General features: G+C 36.8%; 1 protein-coding gene across 1 annotated transcript in view; it reads left to right on the top strand.

The window, feature by feature from the left end:
• The first annotated feature begins 4,198 nt into the window (after positions 1-4,198).
• The window catches only part of SKAP2 (src kinase associated phosphoprotein 2), a 166,740-nt gene continuing 151,644 nt past the window's right edge, over positions 4,199-19,294 (top strand). The window contains exons 1-3 of the mRNA XM_020880722.2: positions 4,199-4,486; positions 13,768-13,873; positions 14,468-14,493. Of these exons, the coding sequence (XP_020736381.2) occupies positions 4,420-4,486; positions 13,768-13,873; positions 14,468-14,493 (199 nt within the window). The 5' untranslated portion in view covers positions 4,199-4,419. The remainder of the gene's footprint in view (positions 4,487-13,767; positions 13,874-14,467; positions 14,494-19,294) is intronic.

The raw sequence follows: 19,294 nt of genomic DNA, 5'->3' as shown, positions 1-19,294 counted from the left end.
GGAAGGGATGGGTGTATTTTACACTGGGATAGATGTGAATCATTGGGAACCAAAGGGCTGATTATGGTAGCCAGCTTCCAATATGGCTTCAGTGATTCTTGGCTCCTGGTGTTCACAGCCTTTTCTTCCATACAAGGCGTGGTCTCTGTGATCAATAGGATGTGGCAGTAGTCAATTATGCCTCTTCTGATGTTAATTTATAAACACATTGCAGATTCTGTCTTGGTTGTGCTACCTTTTGGATCACTTGCTCTGGGGGAAGCCACTTACCAGGTCAAGAAGACACTCAACCAGCCCCGTAAGGTCCATGTAGTTATGAACTGATGCCACTTGTCAACATCAAAGAGGAATGAAGGGCTTCAACCAATAGTACTGTGGGTGAACCTTCTTCAAAGCTAATCGGGCTATTGACAAGTCTTTAAATGACTGCAACCAGCTTGACTGTCACTAGAGCCATCCAGGTTTACTGATCACGGATTCCTGACCATCAAAAGCTGTGTGAGATACTAAATGTTTGTTTTAAGCTAAGTTTTGTTATGTAGCAACAGATAACTAATACAGTGCTGAGAGAGTCAATTCCTAGGTAGGTTGATAAAAAGTCCAGGGTTCTTGAGGAGGAGAAAGGGGTCTGGAGCCACCAAGGAGGAGAAAGGGGTCTGTCCTTTTCTCCTTGAGAAAAGGACAAACAGTCTTTTCTACATTGCTTTGTCTTAGTCAATATAACTTTGGAGAAGGAAATGGCAACTCACTCCAGTATTCTTGCCTAGAGAATCCTGTGGACAGAGGAGCCTGGTGGGCTGCCGACTATGGGACTGCACAGAGTCAGACAAAATTGAGGCGACCTAGCAGCTGCAGCGGAGAAGGCAAAGGCAATGGCACCCCACTCCAGTACTCTTGCCTGGAAAATCCCATGGACAGAGGAGCCTGGTGGGCTACAGTCCATTGGGTCGCACAGAGTCAGACACAACTGAAGTGACTTAGCAGCAGCAGCAGTCGATATAACAATGTATCTTTCTCGAGAACATGTTTCTCCTTAACAAGAACCTTCTTACTGATCCTGTCATCTTAAAATGTATATTATGGGAGTGGGTCTGGTAAAATCTTTCTATTTTTCATTCTAATCTTGTGAATTTAAGATGTATGTTGTGGGAGTGGGTCTGAAAAAAGTATATAAGGCCTTGATAAGACTAGCTAGGGGGGCATTCCCCGTCCCCCTTCTGATGTCTGTGTCAGAAGCTTTCTCTGTCCCTTTTCTTACAAATTATAATTTTTCTTCCACATGCCTATGAAAGCCAGATAAAGATGAGATGCAGGGAAATGTAAATTGGTTTAGCTCACTGTTTTTTCTTCATTGTTCATTTAGATTCTTTTAAAACTAAGACTGTGGACAAATACTCATTCAGCTAAGCTAAATTTCAAAGATGTAAGGAAGGGGGTTAGCTTTAGTAATGAGAAAATATGTATGTACACACACACACACACACACACACGCATCTTCTTTGAACTAAAGGATGTACTTTTGAGAAGTCAAATCATGAGATTTTTCCAGAATCTAGCTTCTGCACAATGGTAGAGAAGCTGTTGAATCTCAGGTTGAGACTTAAAAATTTCATTTATTATTCCTTTTTACCTAATATGACTAGTTTAAAATGTAAAGTATAGGGGATTTCCCTGGTGGTCCAGTGGATCAGACTCAGAGCTCCCAATGCAGGGGGCCTGGGTTTGATCCCTGGTCAGGGAACAAGATCCCACGTGCCGCAATGAAGACTGAGCATGCTACAACTAAGACCCAACACAGCCAAATAAATAAAGATTTAAAAATAAATAAATAAAATGTAAAGTATAATTTGATTTCCTTCCTATTTTTTGTTGTGGAAACATTTGGAAAGGAGAAATAAGAATATATTTCTTCTAGCCTCTCTTTATTTTTCTTTGTGTCTTATAATCAATTCCAGTAACTTTAACAATAAACAGTAAAAATGATAGAGTATACAAAGCATTGCCCAAGTGAATCCATCACAAAGCTGTATCTGAGAATGGTTTCCTAAATAGGGAAAATGTGTTTTATATGAAGAGTCCATTTTCTGTTATTGCCTTTTTTATTTGGACTGCTAGATGCTATATATTTTAAGGCAGTCTTAATAGTTTCCTGTCTCTCACTAACAAGAATGACTTGTCATAATGAGTAGTGTAGACAGTGTCCATTTGATCCACTCCAGAAAGCTGTCTATTTGATACAAGAGTAAATCACCTCAATTCCTTTGTGCAATGAATAGAGTGTAAATAAATAAATGAGACCCAAGAATAAAAAAAAAATCTGGTCAGTTCTATCAGAAAGAAACAAAGGATAAGAACATTTGGAGGCCTGGTTTAATGGAAAAAAAATGGGACAAGACAAAGACTTTTGTGTGATAGCTGTATAAGGAGGAAGGATCCTAATATATGTCAATAAAATTGCTTTTTCCTTCTTTAGGAAGATAATTTGGTAGTTTAAGAATAATAATTCTCAATTCTCTGAAGTTGGAGGACTTAGTTTGTAAAAATGACTTTTTGTTCACTTTTACCTCCACCAAAAAGAATTCTGATTTTTAACAGTTTTTCTATAGTTCATCACAGTTCTGAATAGGAATTTCAGGTTCCATTTTGGGGTGTCTTTTTGTTGTTTTGCATGTTATACTTCAATTCTAAAGCTTTTGTCTTGGTTTTTGTTTTGAGAGAACTTCAAAATGTTTTAATTTTTCCTTGTACAGTTAGTGTTTGATAGCTCAGTTGGTAAAGAATCCACCTGCAATGCAGGAGACCCCAGTTCAATTCCTGGGTTGGGAAGATCCCCTAGAGAAAGGAAAGGCTACCCACTCCAGTATTCTGGCCTAGACTATATGGGGTTGCAAAGAGTCGGACACAACTGAGCAACTTTCACTTTTAACAGTTATTGTTTGGTGTATTTCTAGAGAATTATACACAAATGACTTGTATTTGACTACTTAATTTTTTATTACTGTGTGAGATTTATTTGGTGTGAAATATTAATAGAGCCATTACTCTGTGTCAGGTTGTGGGTTCCAGGTGGGGATGAAAGGTAAGTTATGACAAATTTTGTGTCCTATAGGAGCTCAAAGGCAGTAAAGTGATTCTCAAAATAAAATCTCAGGGTGTCTAGCAGCAGAATCACCAATGCGGCTTGTTTAAAATGCAATCAGTCAAGTTCCATCCTAAACAGAATTAGAATTTCTGGGAGTGGGACTTTAGAGACTGCATTGTCATAGGTTCTGTCTGTGATTCTAATGCAAACTAAAGTTTAAGGACCATTGATCTAGTGAAGGGTGGACGGTAGAGGAATAAACAATTTATACTGCGAATGGAGCCATAATAAAATTTTCCGTTTCCTGTCTGAAGAAAAAAATATTTTCTTCTACACACACACTATAAAGGCACCAGAACGTGTCTTCTTCCGTTTTAGAGAAAATCTGTAAAAAGATTTAGAGCTAGGAGACACTCAGTAAGTATCTGATGATTAAACGATCAGGTTGCAGTGAACAAATTTTATAATTCCGTTTTAATGGAATTATAGCAATTTTCTCTTTGATGCTTATAGGTGGACAGTGCTATCTATTTCTGTTTGTAACTAGAACTCTCTGCGCTTCCTAGTAGGGGAGATCGGTCACCCTCCAAACCCTAATTACGTAGAAGAGTAGTGTAAGAACCAATCGGAGCGCTCTGTGGAGCAGCTCCGGACTGGCATCTCAGGGAGGACTGGCGGAAGATGAGACTTTGATGCCATCATGCAATCGGACAAAGAAGGCCTCCGTAGTTTAGGGCGGTCAAAAATTTCATCTGGGGTACTGCGCAAAGTGTTAAACCTTGGTGGGAATGATTAAGACCAGAAAGTCTCTCAATCGGAAAATCTGGACTCACCAAAGAGTCCTTATTTTCCGGGACCGTGCAGAAATGGTCAGCACTTGCGCCTCTACCAGTGACCAAAATGGCCGCAAAGCGCTTCAGGCGCTGGATCAGGTGATGCAGCCCCAGTCCGCTCTTTCCCACCAGCCGCTCCTCCTCCCGCTCCACGTAGCGGTGGGTGTGGCCTGCCCTGAGGCTCTTTTCCGAGGCAAGGAAATCTAGGGATTACACTTGCGCAGTTAAGGCCCCTCTGCCCTTCGGGCCTCCTGCCCGCCCCCCGCCCCCCGCCCCTCCCACCTCCCCGCCCCGAATTGCCGGGCGGGGCTGGGCCGAGAGTCCAGCAGCTGTGGCTGGGGCTTCAGTGACTTCCTTGTTATGAGCCTCGGCTCGGCAGTGTACGGACTCTTAGCCCCGCTGTCCTTACCGGGATAGTCCGAGTCTAGATCGCAGCCGCAACCCTAGCGGGCCGGTTCCCCTTTCAGCACAGATCCTTTCCCTTCACGCCCCGAGCTCCCTAACATGCCCAACCCCAGCAGCACCTCCTCTCCCTACCCCCTCCCCGAGGAAATTAGGAACCTGTTGGCAGGTAAAGAGCGGGAAGGGGGCGGGTAACGTGGCGGGGGCGGGGGCGCGGGCGCGGGGACGGCGAGCCGGTGGGGACAGAAGCTGTCGGAGTCTCTGCCCTCCCCCCTGGCTCTCCCCACGCCTCCTGCCCCGTGGGAGCGGGACTGGGAGTGGGGAAGTGGGATGTGAGAATGGGAGTGGGCGTGTGTGCTGAAATTTGGTGCGAGGATGGGGCAAGCCCTTCTTGGTGGGCTTTACTAACGCGATCAGGGTGTCGTGAAGATTGTGTGTGTGTGTGCACGCGCGCGATCAGGGTATCGTGAAGACTGTGTGTGTGTGTGTGTGTGTGTGTGTGTGTGTGTGTGTCACAGAAAGAGATGGGGAAGGAGAGAGAAGTCAAAGAACTAGTTCTTTGGTCCCCTGGCCGATGGAAGAGAAAGAGATTTCTGAGCTGCAGGGGTTAGGAGTTAGGCGTTATGGGGCCACAGGGTTTGTCATTTCTAAAACTCAGATTTTTCTTAAACATTCAGCCCACCCATATTTGAGACTTTCAAAGGGGGCCTGACTCTCAAATGACCACTTGTCTTCAGCCTGAGGAACATGTTACAGCAAAAAAGGAAGGATGTGTTAAAGTCCAGCTTCCTGTGACGATGAATATACAGTATTTCGTATTTGCACCCCCATCTTCCCCTTTTAAGTCTTAAGTCACCGTTTGTAGGAACTTAGGAATTAAAGATGCATTCTTCAAGGCTGTTACAAATCCACTGCTAGTTCGTTATCTAGGATGGGAGATGTGTGTTTTCGCTAGGGGCCAATAAAAACTTATATTTCTGCACAACGTAGAAAATACATCCTTTTCTAGGGTAGCAAAAATTTTACCTATCCTGATGCTTTGGAATTCTTCCCATTATTCACTTTGTCATGTGTACATTAGAATTCTGACTATTGAATTTTGATCTAAAATTTATACTTTAAGTATCTTTCAATATTGGTCATGAAATACTGGGTTAAAAGTTTCTCTTAGATGCCTGTGATAGAATTTGCTTATTTTAACTCTTAAAGCAATATTTAAAATGTGGCATTATATGTAGTTACTGTTAGAGGACTGTGAGACTAAATCTCTTAGTATGTTGTTAGAGTAAATAAAACGAGTAGTGTATGAATGCAGACATGTTTTGTGAACATGATTGCAGTGCTATGAGTGCATTTGTGGTGGGGCAGTGTTTTACTCTAAGAAATGCCTGTTGTTAATGGGCACCATTATGGGATATACTGAAAGAACTGTAGGGGCTGAGTCAAGGCAGCTTTTATTCCATTCTATGAGAGTTTCAAGTGACCGCTGACTTTGTTTGACTACAGTTACATGTGTGTTGTTACCATGCTGGGATTCCTTGCTTAGAATATTATTTTACCAGGTTAGAGAACTGTTGATCCTAACTCTAAAAAGAGAAGTCACCATTTTCAGGATATTTTAGATCTGAATTTTTGAGTTTAAGACATAAAGCATAGGCCCCTGGATACATGCTTTTAAAGCTTGACAGCTCCACAGTAGACAGTTTGTAATCTGGATCCACAGGCATAATTTGCAGATAGTATGATATATAGGTTATGAGACTCTTTATTTCCTGATCCCCATGGATTACAAGTATTTCATGTAGCCCTTATTTGTGTAATTTAATTGAAAGCTCAGAATTAAATAATATTTAGGTTATCTGCCATTGCTAACTTCGTATATACTTTAGCCAATAATATCTGAAATTAGCATTTCAAAAATAATCTTGGCATTTTCAGTATTTCACATTGTTGAAGTAAGTCACATATTAAAACACATGGAATATTAAGAACAAATCTTAAAACATTAAAGTTCCAGCAATTACAAATTTGACTTATACTGTATTTTCAGAGGGTATTTTCAAGAGGTATGGCTATGAGGAAATATAAATGTCTATGATGAGATATGCTTTAAAGAATTGAAACAAGTGAACCAGTGTTTTTCAGTTTTCTTTTTAAACTAGCCATTTGAAGAAAAATAGTTAATGTTCTATGGCTGACTTTAATTAAAATCTTTTTTTTGTAGAGAAGTTTTAAAGAATAAGTGAGATCAGCAGTTTTACTCACATTTTGTTTTATTCAAGTGTTTGACTAATAGGATATGGTTAGATTTAAAATTATTAAAACTATAGAAGAAGAGTTGGCATTGGTTTGAATTTTAAAGATATTGCTGGCTTACCTGGTTTGTTCTTTGAAACTAAGGACATGTTGGCAGTGGTGCATGTAGTTAACAGTTGAGTGCTCTTAGAATGCATGGCACTATGCTAGAATTCCAAGGCAGGAAAGATAAAGAACTAAACTTTTCAAGCATTTAAAATCCCTTCAGAAAGAAAGAATCAAAGTCAAAAGATAGGCCTATCAAAAAAAAGTTTGGATAGCTCCCATTATGTTCTATGTCCCCTTTATCCAAATTATTATGTCACTCAGATGTATTAAATGTTTGACATTTCAACTGCTTGATAGAGGTAGGTGCTCAAATGTATTCTTATCAATTTTTTTTATTATTTTCTTTCTCTTTTATTTTTCCTTTTGATTATAGTAATTTTAGTCTTTCTTTTCAATGTTTGTTCCCCCTCCTTCCTATTCCTTTGGTTAAAAACATGCTGTGGAAATGCAAAAATCCATAGAGGTTATCATTCTTGACTCACATTTGATGATGCGCTTTAGAAACTGGCTATATAGTTTGTAGTTATTTATATTTCCATGGAATCAGTATATTCAATGTTGAAAACCTATACTTTTTATAAAAGTATTGAATTATTTTCTTGTCCTATGAGTAGAAAAAGATTTACAGATTTTTGTTAAAAGAAAGTTGCAAACTGCCACATGCAATACAGGCAACCTTTAATTTTTTTTTCCACAGCAATGGAAGAACAAGTTTAGCTTGGATAAATAGAAACAAAGGGTAATCCCAAATTTTGTCTATATAATCTTCTCCCACGTCCAAATATTTTGACTAGGATGAACAGCAAGAATAATCTTGATTTATGTGAGTTTTTCCCCCAGGCAGGCAAGAAAGTGAGAGGAATTAACTGCCCCCCCCCCCCAATCTTGTTTAATCTCCCTTTGAATACTGGTCTGTTCGAGGTTTGCAGTCTGATATTCTCATTCATTTGTATTAGGACAGCACATTTAAAAAGGAAAGCTGTAGGAAAATGCCAGTTTCTTTTTATTGAGATAGAAAATGAAACCAATGTTGAGGGAAGAAAATGGTGGTTGTCAGTATGTGCTCTGAAAAAAATCAAACCCAAAACAAACAATAACGAGAGTGGTGTCTGCAAAGTGACCCTGAGAGTTTGTTCACTTGGCAGTCTTGATTAGAAATATTGCATTTTCCTCTATTGGGAATTTCTAGGACATATTTAAAAACCTTCACACATAATTGATAATCCCTTTAGGGACACTAGATAAGTAATGCAATTCAGCTGAGATAGAGGTAGACCTTTTTTTTTCTTTTGAATGCTAAGAATACTATGGTTTGATTTTTACCTTTCAAGTTCCATTTAAAATTTGGTCAATATTTTGGTTTTGTTTGTCTTCTGAGAATCATTGGTGGTGTATCTAGTGCCCCGTAACTTCCTTCTGGGGCATTGGGCAAGTACATAAAGGGAAGAGTGCCACCTACTGAGTCACCAATGGTCACCTTAGCACCTGGGTTTCCTACAGAGCAAGAACAAGCCTGCCCCATTTTGACAGTAATAACTAATGAGTTTAAAGTTGATAGGAGAACATTAGATCTTACGGTGAAATCAGTCCATGACACTTCTAAGATTTTCTCTTCTAGGAGTAGGAATATATGTTTGTAAATCAAGGGATGAGAAACTGATAGTTTCTTATATGGGTCAAATAACATAGATGACTTAAGATGTGATATTAGGAAAATTATTTGCCCATGTTAAGCATACAATATCCTATTTTTTCTTGGCAGGAATTTCTGATTGGCTTTTTTTCCCATGACTTTCCTTTTAAAGTATTTTCATCTCAGATTACTAAACAAAGCTCTTGATAGTATGCTTGTATGCATAATTTTATAGTTACTCAATCCAAATTATCACTGGTTTTCTTTTAAAAAAGAAATTTAAATATACTAGAAAGGAGAAGTATAAAAATTTAAAAATTTCTAAGTGAGTTTAGCTCTACTTTATCCAGCATTACTGGAAAGAAGGTATAAACAACAGAGTATGAAAAGCCTCTGGTGATTTGAAACACAGTTCAGTTGTCTCTCATAAATTTAAGATTAAGTGTCATATATGGGTGATAAAAGTGGCATAGGCTAGTTTTTATATACTCATTATTCACTTAGTTTGTCTTTTTCAATTAAAGCCAAGTCTATCTTTTTCGTTCCACTGAGTTTACATTTCTTTTTCAATCACATGGTGAATACATTACAATAGATGCTACCTAACAGTGAATATAGTGTAAATCTCAGATTAATGTTTTATTCACTGTGGCTTCTTTGAAAATAAGATTTTGATCATTTTAAAGTGCTATTTATCAAGAGTCATCTTTTAGAGGCGAAAAATGTTCATCTCTATCCTTCAGCAGTCCAGTTTCCTACCAAATAAATCATTTAGCCTCCAAAGCCAACTTTGAAAATTTTGTCAGATGAATGGATGGTAAGACTCAGGTATGTTTTACTTATCATACTGTGAGAACTTCTTGGGCTTGCTCATGTCCCTTTTTCCATGTTTGAAAAGTCCACATTCAACCATGACCTATAAAAGTGCTTGAGTAATCAAGAGAATGACATTTATTAGACAAATCAGTAACTTTTCAATTAGCCATTTCCCAGCTTTGGGCATTGAGCTTAACTGGTCTACATGTACCCAGTGTACATGTAGATTTTATGTTTTCATAAACATAACAGATTTTATGTTTTCACCACTGCATGTTTGGTGAGACCGTACCCTCCTTTACAAGAGATGAAAAGCTTCTCTTTTTGTTTTGGTGCCAACTTCAATTCTAGGCTGGAATTCTTACCGCATTAAGTTTAGTGATAGCACCTCAGTGAATACAAAGTGAAATTTGGCCTAATTCATAAAGTAGAGAAAGTTGTGGAATTAAGTAGTAAAGCCATTTGGGGTATGGGAGTATGGTGTGATTGGTTTTACACTCATTTTGTTGATATGGGGCTGAGTACATGGTAGTGGATTCACTTTAATTCTTGCCTCTCTCTTCTATACAAATCAGGCCATCACAGAGGTTTTGTGTGTGTGTCTGCACACTTGCATGCCTGCCCAGGAAGGTGAAGTATTGGCTGATTGGGGGACTAGGCAGAAGACACACCAGGTGTTATCTCTGTGACTTGTTTACACTCACCAGTCTGGAAGTCGTATTCCAGGCTGTTTGCTGGTGGAGGATGTGAAGGCAAATGGTCAAAGCCTGGCTTTGTTTAAAAGTAGGAACCTGTGCTATGTACTCAGCTTGGAGAAGCTGACAGATTATAATTTGCAAGAATTTAAAACCGGTTATAACCTCGTGTGGTTTCACTTTTTCACTCTGTAATCAGTATGGAAATTGGTAGTAAACTGTTAGCGCGTGCGCCTGTGTGTGTGTGTGTGTGTGTGTGTGTGTGTGTGTGTGTATGTGTTAGATACCTGTCCTTGCCTTTGGGGCTCTAGGGGGGAGATGAGTGGCAGTTTTTCTAGGGGATCGTATGTACAAGAAAAGAAAGAAAAAAAAAAGGAAAATTGGAGTACCACGCGGTGATGTGGTGTGTGTTAAGTATTTGCCTGTTAGGGATTGAGATGATTATTGAGAGGTTTCTTACTTAAACTGTTTGAGGATTGCTGAGCCAAGACTTGATATCATCTTTTAATTCTGTTTTCAGACCTTAACATTTATCTACAGAGCAGTCGCAAATCAGATTATTTTCAGTGGCCCTCTCCCCAGTATCTTTACAGTTACACTAGGAGATCAGGTTTACTCTTGACAGTGTTAAGGTGTAACAGGAGCAAAAATCACCACCACATACTCAGTATTCGCTGAGTAACTTTTTCCTTGATGATGACTTGGGGACAGAAGCGGATGGAGATGGGGTTAAATGCGGGCGGCGCTGACCTGTGGTCTAGGTGAGAGGCGGTGTTTAGGGGTTGACCCGGTGTTTAGGGGGCGCCGGAACTGCGCTTTCTCCACGTGGCCGGGTGGGTCCCTAAGCCTCTCCTCTCCCGCGGAGTGCGTGAGTGAGCCGAGATTTCCTCCTCCGAGAACGAGGAATTCTATCGAACTCACCAGGCCAAGAGGCCAACGAAGACGCAGGCTGACCTTTTCTTGTAATCTAATTACGGCTGTTCCCCGAATTACAGGCAGTCTGGAGTCAGTGAAATCTACATATTAACAGAGGGACACGACCCCTAAAGGAAGGCAGGAGAGGGCTCGCTAGTTTACCGTTTGCAAGGCTATTCAGAGCACAATAAAAAGCTTCAGATCTCTTTTCCAACCTGCCAGGGAAGTGCTTGATTCGCCTAGGACTTTATTGCTTGCTTTTGAAATATAACCCTGGCTCTGAGCTACAAAGTCACAGATCCATCCCATTTGTCTAGCTAGGGCGCTGCCCCAAACCAGTGCTCTCTGCTCCCAGCTCTGCTGACGGGAACCCTGGGGCTTAACATTCCAAGTGTCTCGGACTGCGGAGCTCAAGCATCTTACGGTGAAGCTGGAGTAACTTCTCAGCACCCACTCTATCTTTGCGCCGTGGGAGCCGGTCGGTGCTCGGCGAAAGCCGCGGGCACGTCCACGGGGTCTCCTGTGTCTGCGAGAGGCTGGTTTAGTTCGATTTCAAAATAAATGGGCACTGTATGGATTTTCAGAAAGAAAGACAAAAAAATTTTTTTTTTAAAAGACCAGTTGAGTCTGTGGGCACCAACAAACTAAGACTATTACAAGAATCACTTCCACTTTGAAGTTCTTGTTTTTAAAAAAAATAGAAAAAAAGGCGGGGGGGACCCAAAGCAAGTTCTGTGCTTTACATATCTCCTTTGTGAAGTAATCTTAAAAAATAATCAATGTTTATTAATCTTTTTTGTTGCCTTAAACCGCTTTTCTGGGATAAGTTTAGGAATAAATACATTGACTACTCTAAAAATACAGAATTTTCTTCTTGAGCAATCTCTGAATCGCCTCCCCCTAAGAAAACAAACGACGCAGATTCTTCCTGCAGTCTCACACTCTTTCAACAAGTATTTCCTCATAAAATAGCATAGCTTCAATAATTTAAAAATGTTTTTTGGCACTGTTAGGAAACACTATATAGAACGTTAAGCTTTTTGTTTTCTGAGTTTTTATAGAACTGAAAAGACCTTGTAAAGGAATAACTCTTGGGCTGCAGTTCGTTCTGTTATTGCTTCCGGAGATAGAAAATAGATCCCGTTTGTTTAAACTTGGATTGTGTAGTGAAAATGTAAAATAGGCAATTAAATACTCGTGTGGATGAGGGAATTAAAGACAAATACTGAGTGAAAGTTAAATTAAGCACACTGTTTACCAGTCGTTATGCCAGCGATTCTCCCAAGTACTGAGTGTACTTGGAGTAAGAGGCGCTACCTCTTTTACTTCACTTTCTTAGTGGATTTATTGGAGTCATCTCAGAGAAGCCAATGATTTTTTCCATTTCAGCTAATAATCTGAATGTCCAGAGGTTGCTTACTCCTTTGGGTACAAAATTTAGAGTTGGGAAGAGAGTGCTTTTTTTTTTTTAATAAGTCTGGTTGTTTTGAACTCATTTAGAGGTGTGGGTCTAATTTGCACTAGTACTGGATTATGTCTCTGTATCCCCCTCTTCAAAACATAGACAGCTCAAGGAAGGAGAAGCTGTGACATTTTGCTTTTGTTTTTTTAGATACTTTTAACATGTCAGTAATGGACTTCAAACCAGAGAGCTATTTTTAAAAAATTATTCCAAGACTAAATTTTAATTATTTCACTTGTCATATTGATTTATTGAAAGCTCACCTTTACATAATTTGTTTAGGGTGTGTAGAATAACAGTTTAATCAGCTTTGCTCATTGGATCAAGGTACTTTTGTAATCAAGAATTTAAAATCAATTATAACATCTGCTTCAAATACTAGGTTTTAACTTGGTAATTATAAGTACAGTTAAAAGACTATTTGTTATAATGCTTTGAATTAATTAAATATATTATTGTATATTTTGATACCATCCTTTTATCAGTGTGAGCTAGGAGACAAATTAGTTAAATAAAAAGAAAATAGAACATATACACATCTTTTCAATATGAAATATGGGTGGTTTATAGGCATACCTACTGAAAAAATTTTAATGGTATCCTCTATATTAAATATCTCATTGAGATTTGAAATTCTGATTATAAAATTAAAATTGTACAGTATTTCATGAACAATAAGAGTGGGGCTATTATAAAATCAAACCAGTAAGAATTTGATGTCATTGCACATTAGAATTAAAAAGCAGCATAGAAGTTTATTAAATTAAAAAAGAAGGCTATGTGAAATTGTGCATGAGGCCATAGAAATGTTTTCTGTTGGTTACTATATTTTAAAATAGTAAATAATAGTAAAAATAGATAAATCTATTTTTGCCACTTTTTCCTTTATTTTAAGAAGTATTTCCAGGTAGTAATGCCAAGACAGGATACAGGAGCACACAAAACCACACAACTGATTATCTTTTTTATTTGAGAATAGCTGGCCAGAGTGGGTGGGGCAGGTAGGAAAGAAGAGGGTTTGATTTGGAAATCTTGGCTAGAATAAGGAATTTTTTTTTTCCTTTAAAGCAGTTAAGCATGACATATGACTGAAAGTTGATTACACTGGGAAAAGCAGCTTTTGCCAGAGACATTAGCTTTTATTGATATAATATTGTGAATGACCTGTTCGTATAGGAACTTGCAAAGTACTATAAAATAATAGTAACATATGCATGTAAACTCTGTGCTTGCTTTTATACAAGAGAATTTGTTTATGGGGCACCATAGTTTATTAAAACTTGCATATTTCTTCCTGGTTTAATGATGCCAAACATTCAAATAGCATTCGCTGTGCTAAACATAAGTAGAACATACACATTTTATTAGCTAAGTGGTGAACAGATTTATCCAATTTAGTGTTTGAAACATACTTCAACTGTTATGCTTTGGATTGATAAATAACTGTAACAAATTGTACAGATATTAATACTTATGGGTAGAAACAATCATTATCCTATTTGTCTTCACGAAAAAATGATTCTTTCCTATAATTTGTGTCCTTTTTCTTATATTTCATGGTTTAGATGTTGAAACATTTGTAGCAGACATACTGAGAGGGGAAAATTTATCCAAGAAAGCAAAGGAAAAGAGAGACTCGCTTGTTAAGAAGATAAAAGATGTAAAGTCTATGTAAGTCACTTACTTGCCTTTTATTACTTATTTCTTACTTAGAAGAAGTGTAATTAACATTTTAATGAAGAACTGATAATTGTGGAATTAAATTTTTTAGATTCTAATCGAATTGAAGTATTTTAAAGGACAATATTTCTACTATAATAATTTTTAAAAACAGACATCCTTATTATAATACCCTTTTTTGTGAAGGCTCTTGATTATCTATTTTTCTAAGTATTTTTGCAAAATCCAACTGTTTATTTTGGTTACTTGAGAAAATATTTGGTTTCACTAATAAGGCTTAGGTAGGTTGAGAATTTTAACATGAATATGGAAAATACCTCCAGATACTCAAATAAATGTAATTTAAGTTGTACATTAACATATATTCTAATTTTACTACTGTAACTTGAGTCTTTAAAAATACCTTTAGTATAAATTCATTAGCCTTTTGGAATTACCATTTCAGGGTAGGAAGTAGTTTTTTTCTCTAAATATATATTCATAGTATAGATTTTTAAATAGATTTGAATCATTGCCACTGATTAAATCTTGTTTTAATTTGTTAACCTTTATTTTAAAAAATAATGTTCTTACTTTCTTTTACAGTTATCTTCAGGAATCTCAAGACAAAGGTAAATTTTGGTAAACCTGTCTTTTTTTTTTCCCTTGCAAAGATTTTCAATAGGAAAATCTGACACATGCTGAAATTTGATAGTTGGAATCAAAATTTAAATTTCAGTGTTGTATACCTAGACTTTCAAGATGAGAGTGCTAGCTCCCCCTGCTGAGAATAAAATTAAAAAGCTTATCTAGCTTTTTGATAGCATCTTTTTATCAGTGTGAGTTAGGAGACAAATTAGTTAAAAACCTGCACAGTCTTTTGATACAGAAATCTGTGTTTAACATTCTTAAGTTTTGTGGTTCTTAGAGTTCACAGTGGCAGAAATTTGTTAAGAAAGGTATATACCTGCAGTTATACATGGAAGACTTTGGTGAAGCAGAGGAAAGATACCAGCGCAACACCATTTAATCCTGTAGAGATTACTTTATAGTGGTGATGGGAGCAGGAGGGCCTGTGACTGAGTGCTCATAGATGACATTTCTAAAGGATAATTGTTTTGAAAACTATCAATTTTTGTTTGCAAATGTGAGTAAAATCTGTTTCACATGCTAGTTTTTATTATTCTTGTGTTTCTTTTGAGATGAATAAATGTATGCCGTAGGCATTTTCAGAAGGTAATTCAGTTTCCTTTTTTTGGAAATATGTGAGAGTGCTGGTAAGCTGATTGTCTTCCTTTAGATTTGGGAGACAGCTGCTGAGTGTACTGAAAACCAAGTTTAGAAAGGCGTCGGAAGTCTCCACATTTGACGTCTTCAGTTTTGTAAGAGAAACTTGGTATGGCCCTTACTTCCATGATGCTAATTCATGGGTCATGACCTGAAGCCTGTGGATGCTGGTATGAGGGTCAAAACATGAGGTCAGTTAACTGTGTGGAGCTAGGCTCTGGGTCTGGAAGGAGTCGTGTAGCATCTTCTAACTGGGGTTAGTTAGCAGATACCACAGAGTAACTCGTATCTCTGCTAACTGATAAGTGAGAGAGTAATGACAGTTTCAATAAACCAAGTACTTAATCTGACAAACCTAAAATCAAACAGTTAAAAGGAAGCCACAGTTTCTTTCACATTGTCATCAAGATTGTTGTGATTGGAGGAAATAAGAGTTTTTTTTCCATGTTAAATTTTTAGACACTATTAAATAAAGGGAAGAGCAGGAAACTTCTCCTCTCCACAAATGCCTACTTATTTGTACTCTGCAATGAATCCTGAACTGTGGGTTTAATCATGTTGCATTTTGCTTAGTTGAGTATAGAAATAATGCACTTATGCATTTTAATTATAGCTTTTATACAAAGCACTGTTTATAGGGGAATATTACATGTCAGATTCTGCCTTTTTTCTTAAAACACACATTTTGTTCTAGTGACTGTTGGACTCTCACTGTGACTTCATTATTTGTACATTAAACGTTTTTAAGCTAAGAAAATGTGAGAGTATAAAGTCATTGCAGAATTGCATATGATTCAATAATGGGATAGGAATTTTCCCTTTGGTATTCTGGCTTAGGACTTGTTCAGGTGTGTGGATATTAAAATTACATTACTGAGATACATTCTTTGTCTCTAAAGAGAATGGAGGTTTATATAGTATTTGATAAAAATTGAAAAATGAACCTAGAATACGAGTTCAAATAACACAGAATTCAGAGATTCCCCATAATTGTTTTCCTCTGAATAAGTCATTTGTAGTTCAATACTGCTGTATTGAGTTAACTAATCACCAAGAGTGCCTGTTCAAAAGTAAGCCTGTGGATAAATTAGATCTATACCTTGGAGAAATATGAGAAGCTAAGTAATTTTATGCCATTCTACCCTTAAAGTATAATTCAGCTGTTCTAAAAAGACTACTCATGTCGTTTGTTGGAAATATTAAAGGGATTTTAGTATAGGCTTAGTTGTTGAATAAGCAGTTGTTCAAAATACATCTTTTTTAAAAAATAAGAGTTTATTAATAGATCCTATATTGAATAAATTTAGTTCATCTAAGTATATTTTGATAATGCTGCTTTTCTTCTTTTTCCTTACATTTTCTTCTTGGAGTTTTTGGATTGTCTTTATCCAAGAAGACCTGGGCAGAATTCCTTTTGGCCGTTTCCTCTCTCTCAGGTCAATATGGGGTCACAGTGAAGTGACCAGAGGCTGTTTTCCTCCTTTTTACCTTTATATTCCTATTTGTTTCAAGTACTGTTTTTTTACATGATAGTTAAGTACCATTTTAATAATATTGGGAGAAAAAAGGACCTGGAAGAGCGTTCTTAAATAAAGTGAATTAATTCACATTTATTCATCTTGCATAAATGACTTGTTACTTTCTCTAATGTACACAGATGTCTGTCATCCTTCCTTGCTTTCCTCTCACATCTCTTCTTATAACCTTTAGATATTGTACATGACATAACTATCTAACCATAGTTTTTTATTGTTAGTTGCAATATAGCCTCATAATATAAAGTATACTCCTAAATATAGGCTTCATGCCCTAGAATTATATTAATTTTAGGATTGTGATTGTTTTAGAATTTGTTCTCTGTTACATGATAAGGTCATAGCACTCTTAAATGTGACTTGAAATACATTACTACTTGAGTAAACAGTGTTGTTGACTACTCAGTCAACAACTGAAATAGAATTTTCTAATACATATTAGGTATATAATAAAAAAATTTACTTGTAGTTGTATCTTGTCCTTACATCAGGCTTGTTTTACTCCAGTGATGACTTTGGTGTTATTATTTTCTTTACAGAATGATTAAGATAATGTGAAGATAGCTATGCATGGCACATAGTGTTCAGTATTATATTAATGTGTATTCTCAGATTCAGCTTCATTATCAAGAAGATTTAGTAAATCTTGATTTATAATTCAATCTTCAAATAAATTTCAAGGAAACCATAAATTACTAAAAGAAGGGCATGCATTATTAACATGAGACAAATATTTTCAAGAGAATATTTTTCAAATATTGATATCTACAGCTTTAAAAAATGTGAACATATTACAGTTCCCTTTAGACGTCATAACTAAAAATGCTCATTTTCTCCTTTAAAATATTTTTCCTTAAATTAAAACTATTTAGTGGATTTTGTCCTAAAACTCCATTGATGTTGAATATGAATAGATTTACTGAGAAAGCAACTTCCTTTGACCTCATTGGTATTATTAAGTTTATTAATAAACTGCTTTTTTGAGTAACAAGGTGGTTAGGTAAGAAGGGACCCATTTTAGTTGGTTCTGATGGAATCCTTGAGAGCAGCAGAAAAGTCATTTTGGATCATGTTAAATTTCCTTTCTTTTACCCTTCCTAACATAGTGTATGTTCTGTTGAAAGTTAGCTCCCCAGTGAAATCTGCACAAATAACTTGCAGCTCCTCCACCTCATCTCTGGCCTTATACAAATGGGTTAAGCATGTTTGAGTTTGGGGGCCTGTAGCAGTAGAAGTGTATTTCAAAGGTAGTGCTTGAGGAATGGCATCCTTCCTTTAAAAGTGCCTCATATTTGCATGCTATAAATTAGCCCTTGTGTGGTAGGAGAGTTGTGGAGAAAATCTTACTTGCGGTGAATCAAATCTTCCAAATTTTTGAGAATTAAACTACAGATTCCATTAAGAAGTGACAAGTTAAATGCTTAATTATGTCTATTTAGCTGTGTATTATTACTTAAGAAATTATTTTGGACGCATGAACTAAGTAGAAAATTAGGAATTAATATTTTCCATTCAAATAATTTCCCCCACCGAGTTTGTCTTTCATTTTCTGTGAAAGGGAATGGTTATCATCTGAATTTTAGATATGTTATTTAGTTTAATGTTTACCTGATTGCATCTAAAATAGGACTGTATTTGCTAAAACAAGCAGTAGATTGGTTAAATCATCTTTCGTAGTGGGAGAGCTCATCACTGTTCAATTGCTATTGGGCTTTTATCTCCAGGCATTTAGGAAAACATTAATTGATCACGGAGCTATGTTAAAAAGAAGGGATAATAGTGATTTGAAACCAACTATTAAAAATTTAAAAATGTTTTTCAAAGAAATATGTTGCTGTGGTACGATTAAGCCTTGATTTTGCTGTGTTGTTTAGCTCGCCAATGAAATTATAGGATGAGAAGTCTTGGATCATTGTCTTTTAGATTGTTAACTTTGTATCGTTAATTAAACTTTTGAAAGTTGTGGGATAAATCAAATGCTTTTCTAGGGAAACAAGAAACAGTATTAATGAGCAACAACCCTATAATTATCCTTCTGAGTACATAACAGGGACACATTCATGTCTTTTCTTTGCGCAATAACTTTTACAAAGAAGTATTTTTAAACTGATCATTAATTTTATGACCATAGAAATGAGATGCAAAATTTATGCTGTTGTCATTGGCACAGGCTCAAGGCACCACTGACATTATGTGTGATTGTAATAGAATGGCTGCCAACTAATGATTCTGTAGACATTTCATTTGAGCAAGCTTTTCTTTTAGATGTCTGATTAGCTGTAATGCTTTCAATTATGTCTGTAAATTGTATTGGATACGTTTACCTGATGCTCATTGTTGCTTTGGAGTTCAGCTTTCTATTACACATACACAAGTTGAACATTTTCCTTTTAATTTATCAAAATCTTTGTAGGTATAGCTAGCTGCAAGTCCTCAGCCCCTGGGGAGAAAAAATGCTTTGTACTACTCAACAGCGACCCCTGTGTTCAATTAAGGCCCCTTATAATATAGCTGCTCTTTGTTGAGTTGAAAAAAAATTAGAGAGTCAGGGAAAAGGGGTAAGTCATCACTGAACAACAGTAACATGAAGACCATTTTGAAAAATGATGTG

Source organism: Odocoileus virginianus, chromosome 1, assembly GCF_023699985.2.
Source record: "Odocoileus virginianus isolate 20LAN1187 ecotype Illinois chromosome 1, Ovbor_1.2, whole genome shotgun sequence".
In the NCBI taxonomy this organism is placed as follows: domain Eukaryota; kingdom Metazoa; phylum Chordata; class Mammalia; order Artiodactyla; family Cervidae; genus Odocoileus; species Odocoileus virginianus.
This window is presented reverse-complemented; position numbering and strand designations above follow the sequence as displayed.